Raw genomic sequence first — 15999 nt, forward strand, 5'->3', positions numbered from 1 at the left:
TGACTCGAAAGTTTATTTAAGCTCCCCCTTTCAACCTCGCCCTCTCTCACTCGCTCTCTCGCTCTTGCTCTTTGGCACTCTCTATCTCTGTTTCAGTCTATTTTCATTCTCTCTGTTTGTCAATTGTAAAAGATTTCATGAATGATTTCACTTCTATTTGACTTTCATTTTTTTTTTTTTTGTTCTTTACTTTTGTTGGCCTCTTCTTTTGCTTTCCGGTTTTTCTATTTGGTTTTTTTGTTTCTTACCTTCCTTGGGGGCTATGCAAACACAGAAGACAGAAGACCAATCCGAAAGGATAGCAGCTAACTGCTTGAGAGCACTTGAACTGAAAGTCAAGTAGCTTTAGCTTGCTGATTAGCATTTAGTAGGTCAACTCTTGTCATCGTCATCTGGCGGTGTGAAAGCAGAACTTCCCCTTCTCCTCATTTTTCTTCTTCATCATCATCATCATCATCAACATCATTCTCCTTCCACATTCTTAATTTTGTCTGAATCTTGCCTTGTTCTTTTGATTGAGCCATCAAATAGGAATAACTTTTTGGCCAAAACGAGAAAATGGCAAACTTTGAATGATGCGGCTGCTGCTGATGCTCCACGCACTTTGCGTTCTTCTTGTGCTTAACTAAATCGTATTATTTTTACATTAACGCAGACAAACTTTTTTTTTTTGTTTACCCTCTAGCAGCACAGCAAATCCTTCAATAATGTCCTTGTCATATGCAGCCCATACTCTTCCATTTGCTTCGTTAAATTGCCCCGCTTTCGTTATGGAACTGACGCTGTCGTTCTCGTTGTGTCGTGTCTACCATTGACCCAGTTAGAAATTATCTACAAATTTTAAAGCTTCTTGATAAATTTTTCATAGCCTTAGCAGAGAAGAAGAAGAAGAAGAACATTTTTCCACGACAGACGACGACACCAGCTGTTTTTGGTTACATGAAAATTTCCACATATACATCGCACTCTTGTCTCTCCGCGTTCCTCTAAGCCACGACGACACACACCCGGTCGGTGGTGGGGAGAGGGAGGGAGGGCAAGATATGTAAAAGACATAAGCTTTTTATGGTATTTCGTTGTTTTGGGCATATGGCCCGACCGGGTCTGGGCCCGGTTGGGATCTGGTTGGCTATGAGTTGGGTTATTAACGACGCGGGTAAAACATACATTTTGATATTGCGCATAAAATGTTTAATTTGTTCCGTTTAAAGGAGAGGAGATAAATAAGAAGATACACACACACACACGCACACAACAAGGTTTTGTTTTCCCAGTTGGTAGACAGAATCCTTTAAGTATTTTAATTAGATCGATTGTCCTGCCCCCTAACATTATTTGGTTTTTATTCCTTAATATTTGAATTTTTGTATAATTTGTTTTGATATATTTGATTAAATTTGTTTCCCCTTAAAACGAACAACAACAATAACAGGACAAAAACAACAACAACATAAATAATAAACTGGAATTGTTATTGTAAACAACTTATTGATTTTGTTGTTGTTGGTATGATTTACTACTAGAAACTACCAAACAACTGTTTGGATTGATATCCTGCGAGAAGGTTGTTGTCCTTATAGCCTTTGATTATCCCCATCGATTGTCATCTGTGATAATTTATAGGAATCATTTGTGTTCGTATTCATATTGATGTACCGCAGAAACGATATCTAATATGAAATGTTTTATTAGACTTCCTGTTGTTAGAGGAAGGAGCTTTCCAAATTTATAGAACAAAATGATTCATTTAGAGTAATTTATAAGCTCAAAGGTCTATAGAGATCTAGGGAGGAGGAGCTTTTTGCCCTACAGAGAGTAGAGTATCTTTACATGATCCATCATCAAGAAGAAACTGCAAAAATTTGCTGTTCAAAAGTTCGCTTTTTGAAATATTTAAAGAAATTAAAGAATTTTTTGGTTTTTGATGATTAAATTATAAAATTTACTTTACATTGATTGCTTGCTTAAATTATAAAAAGTAGAAAGAACCGACAACAGACACTTTTAAGTGTTATAGGGTTAATTAGCAATGAAACAAGCTAAAGATATATTTTGACCTACTAATGATGCAAATGTAACCTCTTTCTCATAATAGAAATAAATCAAAATCACTCACCAACACAAAAATTTCAAACAAAATGTCTGTTTTATGGTTAATTTACGGCTCCTGGCATCCATTCATTCATTCTATCTATCTATGCGCCAGTCATCAGTGACTCTCATTATGGATGGATGCCTCATCGACATCATAATCATCATCATTATCATAATTAACCATTATCGCTTTTATCTTCAACACTTTGAAAACTGAACGAAGCAACATCAACTGCCAATTAGCTGGTGTCACACAAGAATCTCCCATAAAAATCCACGAAAATTAACTCTTAGAATCACAGCGCTCTCTCTCTCTTCCTCTCTCTTTCTATTTATCTCTTGAGCCTTGTGAAAACCTCAGAGACGAGCTCTTTGATACAGCTGCTTGAGCAAGCAGACAGACACACAGCAAGGACATAGGACCATAACCTCAGACACATAAAATGAGAAAAACTTTTGCTCAATTTTTGCATCTGCACTTTGGCCAAACTACTACTTTATGGGCAACAAAAAGCAAAAAAAAGCAAAAAAGGAAGAAAATTTTGCGAGATTTTCTTCTTTTCTTTCGTGTGTGTGTGTGTGTGTGTGTGTGTGTGGGTGAGTGTCTGTCTAAGTGTGCGTGCGCGTGTGTGCGGTTGTGTGGGTAAATGTGTATACGGAGCCTACCAATTAGAATTTCGTTAGAAAAGAAAATTCACATAAATTGTGGAGGAAAAAAAGTCGGCTACTGCTTTTGCTCGTGCTGCTGCTGCTGCTTCTGTGTGGCAGTGTCAAATAATTTAACCTAATTTGACACTTCAAATGTGGTGCGGGGGCGGGATGGGTGGTACATTTTTGTTGCTCTACCATTCTGGTGTCTGTCCTTTATCCTAATTTAAGTGTTTGCCGTACAGACAATCGGACATACAGAGAGACATACATATTTCGGGGAACGGTCGTTATGTCTGTTTAATATACAATGTCTGCTGCTGCAAAACAACCCACTGAATAACCACCCAACCACCCACTAAGCATACACCTACATACACCAACAGAAGCTGGAACCGCCAGCTCCCTATCACTGACTGACTTTCGGCAAGGACATGCTCCAAAACAAGGGGCAGAGATTGGACACAGAAGGAGAGAGAGACAGCCAGAGGCATCTCGTAACAAATTGTCCGCCTAATTCTTTGTTGGTTCTGTTGGCATCTGTGTAATTGCCACAGGGCATGTGTCCTGTATTTACTTCGCCCATTCGCCCCTCTAGACCTCCTGCCCTGCCCTGCCATGCCCTGCCTGCCACTTACTACTTGGCGGCGGCCCCTGTTTAAGTATTTATTTTATTAATTTCTCCTTCCTTTGCTCTTTCAGATTAACCTACCAGCGGGTTGCATTGAAAGAAATCAGACTGCAGGAGGAGGAGGGCGCTCCGTTTACAGCAATTCGTGAGGCCTCGCTACTGAAAGAACTGAAACATAGCAACATTGTGACCCTACACGATATTGTCCATACACGAGAAACCCTGACCTTTGTCTTTGAGTATGTGGTGAGTATTTATTTTGTCGATTCATTGAATTGGTTCGTTTTATTAATGACCCCTTCCTATTAATAGAATACCGATCTATCGCAATATATGGAAAAACATCCCGGCGGTCTGGATCATCGCAATGTGCGTCTGTTCCTCTTCCAGCTGCTGCGCGGTCTTTCCTACTGCCACAAGCGTCGTGTCCTTCATCGCGATGTTAAGCCGCAAAATTTGCTCATCAGCGATTGCGGTGAACTGAAGCTTGCCGATTTTGGTCTGGCCCGGGCCAAAAGTGTCCCCAGTCATACATATTCGCATGAGGTGGTCACGTTGTGGTATCGTCCACCAGGTAAGCTAACAGAAACTAAAGCTCAAACGTACAATAATCGGTGGAAAATCGATTACATTTTTGCCCAAAGGCGGCAATTTTTCATTCATTTTGTTTTGTTTTGATTAAACTGAAATCCATTTTATCCCTGACAAAAGTTCTCAGCAAAAAAGAAAAAAAGGATAATCCCCTCCACTTTCCTTTCTACTCCAAACTATTCACCTCTCTATTTAGTTTTGTTATTTTTCCCCATAGTCTTTCTGTTAGTCGAGCTTATGACTTAATACTAAAAGCATCGAATGTCCCCCCCGCCCCCGCTCCTCTTCAACTAACCAACTAATTGACGAGTCAAGCTTAAAAGTTGCCTTTTTGTACGCTCTAGCATAAAGGAGGGCTAAAAAAAAAGTGTAATAACATTTATTGGGTATATTGATTTCCTGTTTAAAATGCACAATTCTGATGAATAGCTCTTTTCTAGGATCGAAATACTATATTACAACAAATTAGAATACAGTTGAGTCGTTGAAAATAAAGATAGATAATATAAAGAACAGGATAAAAATCTATTTTTATAATGCTCAATCAATGCAATCCATGAATTATGATATTAATTAATAGCTAAAGTGATCGTCATTCCACTATTATACTTATATCTTCTTGTTCAATAAGACAAAACAGTCTCAAAGTTGCTTTAAAAATAATATTGCTTCAATAGATAAACAACTTCTTTGAAATCTATATACATATATATAGTCAATATATATATATAAATATATATTTGTTTATAGCAGTCCTCGGTAGATGAGTTGTCGAAGTGGCCCAGTCATTTAGTCAACTGAACTACGAGGATCCGGGTTCGAATCCCAGGCTAGTGTATGGATGTAGTTTTCGTTTAAGCCGAAGGCCTAAGTTGCCAGTGCTTGTAAAATATAGTTAGGTTGATAGTTTATAACTATATCCTATACTTTAATAATAATAATAATATTTGTTTATACGGATTTTTGTAAGAATCTGGCACCTTAACATCTGTCATAGATATAATTGAAATACATACTATCAAATTCATGCCTCATGTTTTTAGTTAACACAGATTAAACTATGGATAAAAAGGGTATTACACAGGTCGTTGTTTGCCGCCATCAACTTGGTTAGCTTCGACCATCTGCTTTTACTGTTCTGTTTTCTTCCTTTTTTTTGTTTTTGTTTTGTTATGCGATTAAATTAAACACTCTCTCCATATACCAATGGAGTAAACAGAATTCATTTTGCATTTTTCTATTTACGAGATAGATGCAAGATTTTCCATCAATTTGGCAAAGTGAAATGGAAAATTATAGAGAGAGTGAGAGAGAGAGAGAGAGCAAAAAAAAACGAGAATATAGGATAGAAGAGAGAAAAATAAAGTTAATTTTTTTATATGAAATTCCCTGACATAAACATTTGTGCAAAGAGGAGTCAAATGGGCAGGGACATGGCCCAGGATGATGGAGAGAAGACTGAGAGTTCCTCTAGAGAGTTCAAAGCATGTTAAACAAATTTAATCTCCACTTCTTGTGTCCTGTCTAGTGTAGAGATGAAGGAAATGGACACAAAAAGAGGGAGAGAGTGAGGGAGCAGGTAGGCAAGCGGATGAGGATGAGGATGTGGATGAGGATGCGGATGTGGTTAGCTTGGCTTGGCTGCACCTGGTGAATGTTTTCCAACTGCGCGTGTGTGTGTGTTGAAAACTTTGTTAGCTGCTGGTCAGATACAGAAAGAAAAGCGAGATATAAGCGTGAAAGGTTGCCATGGACGACAACAACAACAAGAACAGCGCAGGAAACCTGTCAGCAGAGTCGAGTGTGTCATCTGCCAGTCTCCCAATTTGCTGCTACCCCCAACCAACATACCTTGGCCCCTCCACGTTCCTTCTATGTACTGTTTATTTATTTAAAATTGCAATTTATTTTCATACAAAAAACTGCATTTACTTAACAAACTGTTCTGTACCCTCCGACCACTAACCGCCTAACCTTTACCCTCTATCGTTTTAGATGTCCTGCTGGGCAGCACAGAGTATTCAACATCGTTGGACATGTGGGGCGTTGGCTGCATATTTGTTGAAATGGTCACTGGGATGCCAACATTTCCCGGCATACGTGATACCTACGATCAGTTGGATAAAATATTTAAATTGCTTGGCACGCCCACCGAAGAGACGTGGCAAGGGGTAACCCATTTTCCGGGCTACAAACCGCACAAGTTGGGTAAGTAATTGGCCCAACTAACCAACCAACCAGCTAACCAGCTAACCAACCAATAGCAGCTAATTTAACATATGTATATTATTATCTAATTCTTCTCTATCTAGGTTTCTATCGGCCACGCAAATTGGGTCACAATTTCCCACGACTGTATGACATCATTGAGGGCGAGACGATAGCTAACGCTTTCCTTCAATTGAATCCCGAGCAGCGCATTGGAGCCGACGATGCACTGCAGCATCCCTACTTTGCGCAATTGCCACAGAAACTCTACGAATTGCCAGATGGTATGTAACGAAAATTGAATTAATATATTAAAAATTAAACAATGGCAAGCAACACCGAATAGAGGGAGAAGAGAGGGGGGAACTAACTTTTTTTTTAAAAAACGACAAAGAGACAGACAGAAAGAAAGAGACAGAGAACTGTGTAGTTGAAGATGGAGTAAAGTCAGTGAAAACCAATTAAAATAACGAAATATTTGCTTAAAGTTTTTCTTTCTTTCTTTTTTGCAACAACAAATATATGGCAGAGCTTCCAATGAGATGGCTGGCGGTGTAGGCTTTGACTTGCCAAAGTCCTTTTCTTGTTGCCAATTTAAGTTTCGCGACAATATGTTGTTGCTTTCTCTTTCCTTACCCTACCCCTCTCCCACACTCGCAGACTGTTTCGGTTTTGGTTCTTAACTAATGTTTGGGGCTGAGGTAGATATAGTTAACAGTAATTGCGTTTCACAGTTTTAATTTGTATTTCAAGTAGTAGAAGAAAAGTTTTCTTTTAGCTCAGTTTTTTATAATGAGTTGCACACAAAAAAAAAAAAAGGGTCGTTGTCCTTGTTGTTGTTGGTAGACGTCGTCGCTGCCATTGAAAAGTTTCCTTACAAAAGGAAGAGCAACAGCAGAGGAGAGCGAAACCAAACCGAACCAAAACCAAATGAAAAGTCAGATAAACAAGTCGAGTTATTAATTAGATCAACCACAAAGAATCAGAGAGCGACAGAGAGAGAGAAATGAAAAGTTGGGCAACTTTTCTCAATGGGTAACAAGATAACTTTACAATAAAAACCGAAACAACAAAATCAAGTGACATTAAATTAACTCAATTCAAATGATGAAAGTTTTCCCTCCAACAATAACAATATGCATGACTATAATTTGTTAAAAGCAGCATTTCGTTAGATGTAGATAATGGAATTACAATTAAAGCCCGCCAATTCAAGAGGAACTGATAATTCAAATAATGGGCAAAGCTCTTTAATCCTTCAGTTATGCATCAACTATGCAGCCTTTTACGCCTCCTCCTAGTCCTTGCTAGTTACTTGCCTCTCCTGGTTTTTAATCTCTTCTGATTATTATGGCAGAAAATGCATGGAAAATTCATTAATCAGTGCAAATCTCTAGAAAATCTCTATGCAAATTGTGTTTTTTTTTCTCCATTCCACCCCAAGCTAATGCTATATAGCAAACAATTGTGGGAAGGGGGAGGGATTTGAGGATAGTTAGAGAGTTGCAAAATGCAATTAACACCATATTTATGCCCGCTTTCAAGTTTTTTCTACTATCAAGTGCCACAGCAATTTGCCAGGAGCGATTTTCATAATAGATTCAGCAGGAAAATTAAAACACACCTTGTCAAGTCGCAACTCTCTTTTGATTTAAGCCCAATAGAACTATCCTTCAGTATTGGTTCATCATCAAAAACAAAAAAACAAAAGGATAATAGATCGATCTGTGTGTAGATATGTTTGATATAAGTTGATTTTCAGAGCTCTACACTTGGATTCAATAAAAGATTAATAGAATGCTTTTGAATATGACTTAATAATAGATAGATGTATCTATTTGAGATCCTTTTGCCCTTTAGAATCCGTCCCTGGCACTTGCATTAATTAGAATTCAACGCAAACCGCCTCTAAGGGCAAATAAAGCAACAATTTACAAGCAACGTCCTTAAAAAAAAAAAATAAAGTTTTTCCACTCGCCAGCAATTTGCCAAATGCATTCCAAATGCACACAGTGAAAGAGGGAGAGCGAGAAGGAGAGTGAGAGGTAGAGATAGAGCCTCTTTGAATTCCCCTAATGCAACTGGGTCATAAACAGAAAAGAACAAAAGCAAAAAAAGGATAAGCAGGGCAATGCCAAAGCCAAACCCCAAAAACCAAATGAATCAAATGTACTAAACTGAAGTTCTTCTTTAAATGGATGTGGGATCGAGATGGAGAGAGAGAGAGAGCGACAGACAGAGAGTTGTGCTTAAAATGCGATTAACCCATGATTTAGATGTATAGTTTCCTCTCTGTCTCTCTCTCTCTTTCTCTCTGTGTGTGTGTGTGAAATTGCATTTATATTTAAATTTGATTTAAAAACGGCGCATTAAGTCAAAACCAAAATTGTATGCTAATTTCCGGTTAGATAGAGAGCGAGAGAGGGAGAGAGAGAAAGAGAGAGAGAGAGAGTGAGAGAAATCACTGCCAAATGATGATTGAAATTTTGTTGTTGCATTTGCTGTTCTTGATTTTGGGGTTTTGCAGTTTTGGTTTGTTCATTAAATAATGCATTCGACAGGGGCGTGCGTTTGTGTTCAAACCCCCCCTTAGCCAAGAGGGGTGAGCGGTGGAAATATTAAAGCTGGGAATTTTCAGGGAATTTTAGCCATGACAATGTGTCATCCTCTATGGGACCAATGGAAGAGATAAAATCAATTAAAATCCAACTAATGTGCCTCATTTATCATGGTCAACACAGAGAGAAGAGGCCAAAGGGTACAAGGCAAAAGGTCAACATTCGTTTAAAGGGCAAAGGCGAGGGCAAGGGGATAGTTGGTCATAGAACCGCAACAACCGCTGCCTGCCCACCTCACTCCACCCTATCCCAAACCTAACGATTCCTTAACACTTTACCATAGCATTCAGCATTTCTGCTTTTTGCGGTTCATGTGTGTGTGTGGGTGGGTGGGTCGTTGTGTGTGTGTGTTGGTGGGTGTGACTAAATGTTGCTGCAAAAATGTAATTTTCCCTGGACAATTTTAATTGCCGAAATAAAATTATGTCATATACTTGTCATAATTTCAAACTTTTGCCATACCCTTCAAGTGTGTACAGGTATATCACTCTATTAGAGAGCTGAATGAATGTATTCAAATCGTCATTTGATATATATTCAGTTCTATAATGAACCAAATAAATGAGACTTAAAATTATAATGAATTGAATTAATACAAGTTTTATTTGTTAGAAGTTTCTAAAAAGCATTTGGTTAAAAAAAAAGTATGTTTTCGAATATGTGAACTTGAAGTAACAGATAGTTTTGAATATATTCATGCAACTCTCTATATTAATTGATGTGGCAAATAGTTTTGAGCTCTAAACCCAACCTTATGTCATCTCTCAATGTGGGACAACTCATTACCCATAAAGCTGAGGCCTAATGCATATATGTATGTTTATATTCTAAATCCACATCAACAATTATGGAAATTGAAAATTTTGAAGAATTCTACATAGGTTTAAATATTCTTAGGGTGAAATGAATCTTATGATTAGTATAATCCTTTCAGGACCACAAAATGTTGCCTATAGACAACACTGAAAGGGTTAGCAATCAGTTATTAATTGAAAGAAAAGTTATTAATTAAGAAAATAGTGTTAGAATTCAGTAATAGGGTATTCAAACAGTCGGTGTTGCCATACATATTGTTTGTTCTATATAAATTAATTATATAACTCTAAAATGAAATATGTTAAATTATTAAAAAATTTCTGATTTTTTTCTTTATCTACTTTTGCAGAAACCTCAATATTCACTGTGGAAGGCGTTCAGCTTTATACAGAGCCAAATCGGCAGAATAAATGAAAATTAAAGCAAGTCCTCTCTGTGGATGGTGTACGATTCTATTGTTAGGACTTAAAAATAACAACAACAACAACAACAAGACCCAAGAAGAAGGAAAGATCAATCCCTCCTCCAAAACTCCACCTCCACCTCCACCTACACCTTCAACTTCAGTCCCCGAACCATCTTTCCCCACGTAAAACATAATCCCAAGAATCTAAAATGAAGACATCAAATATATATAAAACATACATATACCACGATAGATAGAGCCATATAAGGAAGAAAGGAAAGAAGGAATGTCAAAGGAACGCAGCAAGAGCAAGAGCAACCGAAAAAAGGATTATCATGATGATGATGATGATGATGATGATGATGTACCATAATCCTATCATACTTTATAGTTATTAGTTTGATTTCATTACGGATGGATAGGAGTAGAGGATATATATACTATATATATACATATATATATATATAGATACTACAACTACGGCAGCGCAGCAGCAGCGGCGTAAACGGCGGCATTTTTTCAAGTCAAATTTTTTTCGTGCCTGGGACATTAAAGTTTAATTTAGGAGTTTATCAATCTTAAGCTAGCCATTTCTATGTGTCCTTTTCTGCAAATATATAGGTACATATATATGTACATACATATATGTATATGTATGTTAGGAGCTTGTGTGTCAGAGAAAGGGTATACTCAAGTTAGTCAAATTTTTAAATTCAAAAGTAATTTTTTCCCAATGTATTTCTTTATGATTTTCTTTTTTTTGGCAGTTAGGTTCTGAATTTTAGGTTTTTTTTTTTTGTGCATAGAAATATATTAATTAATTCCCTTTCCTATTTTTTAATTAAATTAGTTGTTAAATGAAGTGTATTTTTTTTTTTTTTGTAAAAATTTCTCAAATTTTTATGTGTGCTGTCTGTGAATGAAACTTGTAAATTGCTTTAACAAATTTCGAGTGCAATTGTAACGAGAAACGATAAAGAAAAACAAGAGGAAAAAGAAGAAGAGAGAAACATTTAACACAAGAAATTAAAATCATCTCTGTATGTGTGTATGTGTGCATGTATGTCGGTTTTTTTTTAATATATATATATATATATTAATATATATATATTTATACTATTTGCCGCGCTGTTTAAGTGATAAATTTTATAATTTTTTTTTTTTTTATATAATTATTAAATGAATTTATGTAAAAAGCAACAATGATAATGATAATAATAATAATCAGAAAAGAAAATAAATTTAAATCATTTATACCATAATCAGTTGATCTTTTGTTTATTTCTTATTTGTTTTTATATTTCTTTTCTAGAGAATTTGTTGAGATTTTTTTCAGTTAGTTTTAAGTTTGTGGAAAAGTTATTGAAAATTAAATGAACTTAATTAAAAGGCAATTCTAAATTTAATTAATAAATGAATTAAATAAAATTTAGCTTTCTCTCTTATAAAAGGAAATGAAATTAAATTGGCAAAGTAATTAATATGGAAAATGAAATGTTTTCTTGCCGATTTTGAATTTCTTTTTGTTTTTGTTGTTCTAGAGTATTTCTATTCCAATTTTTGTGTATGTTTCTATTCATTTTTTTCATTCTTTTGTTGGTTGCACGCACTGCTGGGTGAAATTTCAAAGTCTAATAGAGAGAATGGAAAAGCAACTAAATGAGAAAACTAAGAAAACTAAGAATAACAACATTTTTCGAACATAGTTAAACAAACGAAACAAACGAAACAAAAACCAAACAATTAACAAAATAAAATTTAGCCAAAACAAGAAAGTAGAATGACATTTTTTAAAAATTGAAATTCTTAATTAAACCAAAAACGAAAACAAAAAACCAAAAAATAGTCAAACAAATAAACTAATCAAAGTGGAAAAACAAAAAACAAATTTACCCTAGAGTAGAAGAAAAACTTAATAAATTAAAAACAAATTGTAATAAAACAAAAAAAAGTCAGATGAATTAATCCTAACATATATGAAATAGAAAGAGATAGCAATAGACAGATAGATGGGGGCGCGAGATGGAGGCCAATAAAAAAGAGGACAAAAGCAAATGAGTGAAAAATGAAAGTGAGACGCAGACGAGAACAAATGTGCAAATTTGAAATCAAAGACAAAACTCCAAAATGTTTTTTTTAAAACAGAGAGTGAAAGAGATAGAAAGAGAGAGAAAGAAATGGAATCAAAAAGAGAAAATAAAAAACAAAACCTAAAGTTTTTGCGTAAAAGAAATTAACTAAAATTATACTAAAAATGTAGCAGAAAATATATTATGAATATTGTAAAAGCAAATCTGATTTGCCCCCCCAAAAAAAAAACAAAAGATGAGAGATCAAAATGCAGTAGAAAGAAGAAAGTACGAGAATCGAGCAAAAGAAAGCAAAGTAGGAGAAGTAAAAGAAGTAGAAGAAAGAGGACTAATAAAGCCTATAGAAAGTTTTTTTTTGTGTTCTTGGTTAGGCCAAGGCCAAGGCTATACACCTACACACACACACACACACACACACACACACACACACACCCACACACATACAGGGTGATCTATCTCAATGTGCGGGGTGGGCAAGGGAACTTTAAGGCACATTTGGTCAGGCCTGAATCATACTGCTTTTTGTTTTTTGACATTATCTTCCGGTGGGGCAGCCTTGAATCATTCTGAATTTCATGTACAGTCACCCCAAACCACATTGAGATAAAAAAAAAAGAACACCCTGTTATCAACTATAGACAGTGGCTAACAATTTTAGTATGCAAAATTCGAGCAACAAGATTATATTTTGTAGAAAACAAAAAAAAAATACAAAGCAAAAAACAAGCAAACGGAAAACCAAAAGTAAACATAAAATATTTCAAATGAATAAACTTTTTCTGTGATTTATGAAAAAAGTATGCAAAAAAAAAAAAAACAAAAAATAAAGAACAACTTAAACACATAACTAAAAAACAAAGAAGAAGAAAAAAATATGCAGCATGAAAAGTAAACAAAATTTTAGGCACTTTAGTGTAGAAACAAAACGCAAAACTAAAACTAAAATCGAAATGTAGATGATGCTGGGCCAGCGAAATTGTTTAAAACTTATTTGCTAACTGAACAAACGAAACAAAAACAAAACACATAAACTATACAGAGAAGAAAACAAAACAAAAAATGATGCAAATTTAAGAGCAAACTCAATTTTAAATTTGGCATGCCAAATTTTCTATACCCTTGCAGGAATCTCTTACCAATGAAATTGAACTTGGTAAATGAAAACCTTTTCAGACATCAACTTTTTCATCAATTATGAATTAGTGAATGAATATTATAGATTTAAACGTACGGAATGGAAAAAGGGAAAATTGTTGGAAAATTCTGATCGATATGCCCTTTGGTCAATTGTCCGAGTGTTGTCTTCTTTAAGGTGATTACAGCTAAACTAATATGCCCAACATTAAAATTCTCTGCAAGTGCGTATAGAACCACATGAAAATCCAAAATTTCTGCACGCGCAAAGCTTAAATATTAGCAATTTTTTGTGTTTTCTTTCATTTTGATTACAATAAGATAATAGCATTCACTTATTTTTAGTCTTGCCTTGAGTTTTACTGCGAAATGAACTCAATTAATTGGGTAAACACACACACCCACACACACTCACTTGCAACTGATCTTTTCGAAAACGAATGATCCAAAATCAAGAAAAAGAAAAAAAGGAATAACAAAAAGAAAAACGCCAGCAAACAAAAAAAAAAAAAGGAGAAATCAAATGAAAATGAAGAGAAACAAAACAAAAACAACGCACTTTTATGCACTTTTCCCATCCCGAAGGTTACGTCCATAGTTTATAAGCCAAAGAGCCAACAATGGAACAAATCGAATCGAATCGAACGAATAATCAGAGCAAAGATTGACAAACATTTTTTTAAACGAAGCCATTCTTTTTCTCATTTCGATTATATGAATTGGCTGACAGTTATGTATATTTTTTTTTTGTGGTTTTAAGTTTTTTGCACAACATTCGAAAAAACCAAAAAAATACAAGAAAAAAAACAAAAACAAACTCTAAGCTAATCTTTAAAGTAATCGATAAAGTCGTAAGAATGTTTTTAGCTGAACTGTGTCTCTAGTTGTATTCTATTCTAGTATTTAGGCAGCGATTTTGGTGGTTAGATGGGTGGGGGTTTTAGCGGGGGGTAAGGGGGTTGGCTAACTTTAAAGACCCCCGAGGAACAGAAAGGTAAAACAAATCGTAAAGCAAACCAAAACCAAAAAAAAAAAAAGAATCTTGAGCAAAACAAAAAAAAAAGTAATAATAACATTACAACACAAGAAAAAAACCAAAAAAAAAAAAAATATTTTTAATGCATTGAATTTGTCGTAAATATTTAATGTACCTTTGTTAAAAACAAAATAAATCTATTAATATTAATTAAACAAAGAAAAAAAATACAAAAAAAAAACTACAAAAAAAATATTGGAAAAATTAAATTCTCTAAGCAAATTGTAGGAGCAGGCATTTTTTTTTTTTTTTTTTTTGTATAGTTGAAAGAAAGTTTAAACCAAAAGGTCAAAATAATAAACATAAAATACAAAAAAAAAAAGAGTAAGAGAAAAGGAAAACGTAAAGGGTAAAACCGAGAATAAAACATTCTGTAAATAACTGTAGTTGATTTCTAAGTAGCAAAAAAAAAAACAAACAAAACACAAAAAAACATAAAAAGAATGAGGAAAAACCAAAACATTTAAGTAAAGAAACAACAAACTTAAGCAAAAAAAAGAATGAAAACCAACAAATAAAACAAAACAGCAAAGAAAATTATTAAATGTTTATGATTTAACATGAAAAGCAACTAAATACAATTTGAATAAGTTCAACCTGTACAATAATTTAATATTTAATAAAAGTGGAACAAGGAAAATTAACAAAACACAAAAAAAAAATGAAATTAACTGAATATTTTTACTCTAAAATTTTTTACAGGGAAAACATCATTTCCAATGAGTCTGAAAATCAACAGAAAACATATTTAAAAGTGTCAAAATTTTAAAGAAAATATCAAGTTCCCATAAATTTATGGGAAATGTATAATATTCGTCAAGGACAACTAATCCTTTTCGTCTTGCAAAATTTGTCCTAAAATAATATGAAATACCAGGCCAACAGAATTACTTAGAAGGCGGCTGGTTTAAAATTATTTTTAAGTGCGTAACGGACTTTTGAGAATTTGAATTTTGAATTCAACTGTCAGTTGGATTATTTGAATTTAGCGGGCAACGATATTTGAAGTTTAAACGACGAAATTTGCTCTGGAGAAAATATGAAATACCAGGCCAACAGAATTACTTAGCAGGCGGCTGGTTTAAAATTATTTTTAAATGCGTAACGGACTTTTGGGAATTTGAATTTTTGAATTCAACTGTCACTTGGAATATTTGAAGTTCGCGGGCAACGAAATTTGAAGTTTTAACGACGAAATTTGCTCTGGAGAAAATATGAAATACCAGGCCAACAGAATTACTTAGCAGGCGGCTGGTTTAAAATTATTTTTAAATGGGTAACGGACTTTTGGGCATTTGAATTTTTGAATTCAGCTGTCAGTTGGATTATTTGAATTTAGCGGGCAACGGAATTTTAAGTTTTAACGACGAAATTTGCTCTGGAGAAAATATGAAATACCAGGCTAACAGAATTACTTAGCAGGCGGCTGGTTTTTGAATTCAACTGTCAGTTGGATTATTTGAATTTAGCGGGCAACGAAATTTGAAGTTTTAACGACGAGATTTGCTCTGTAGAAAATATGAAATACCAGGCCAACAGAATTACTTAGCAGGCGGCTGGTTTAAAATTATTTTTAAATGCGTAACGGACTTTTGGGAATTTGAATTTTTGAATTCAACTGTCAGTTGGAATATTTGAAGTTCGCGGGCAACGATATTTGAAGTTTTAACGAAGAAATTTGCTCTGGAGAAAATATGAAATACCAGGCCAACAGAATTACTTAGCAG

General features: G+C 34.6%; 1 protein-coding gene across 4 annotated transcripts in view; it reads left to right on the forward strand.

Moving 5' to 3' along the window:
• LOC6645883 (cyclin-dependent kinase 14) overlaps positions 1–10594 on the forward strand; it is an 81262-nt gene extending 70668 nt beyond the window's left edge. For all 4 annotated transcript variants that reach the window (XM_002068489.4, XM_023177645.2, XM_023177643.2 and 1 more), the window contains 5 exons: positions 3445–3619; positions 3686–3947; positions 5960–6172; positions 6277–6456; positions 9956–10594. In XM_002068489.4, coding sequence (XP_002068525.2) covers positions 3445–3619; positions 3686–3947; positions 5960–6172; positions 6277–6456; positions 9956–10020 — 895 coding nt within the window. In that variant the 3' untranslated portion in view covers positions 10021–10594. The remainder of the gene's footprint in view (positions 1–3444; positions 3620–3685; positions 3948–5959; positions 6173–6276; positions 6457–9955) is intronic.
• Positions 10595–15999: the final 5405 nt, after the last annotated feature.

This window comes from Drosophila willistoni (genome assembly GCF_018902025.1).
Source record: "Drosophila willistoni isolate 14030-0811.24 chromosome XR unlocalized genomic scaffold, UCI_dwil_1.1 Seg8, whole genome shotgun sequence".
NCBI classification, from domain to species: Eukaryota; Metazoa; Arthropoda; class Insecta; order Diptera; family Drosophilidae; genus Drosophila; species Drosophila willistoni.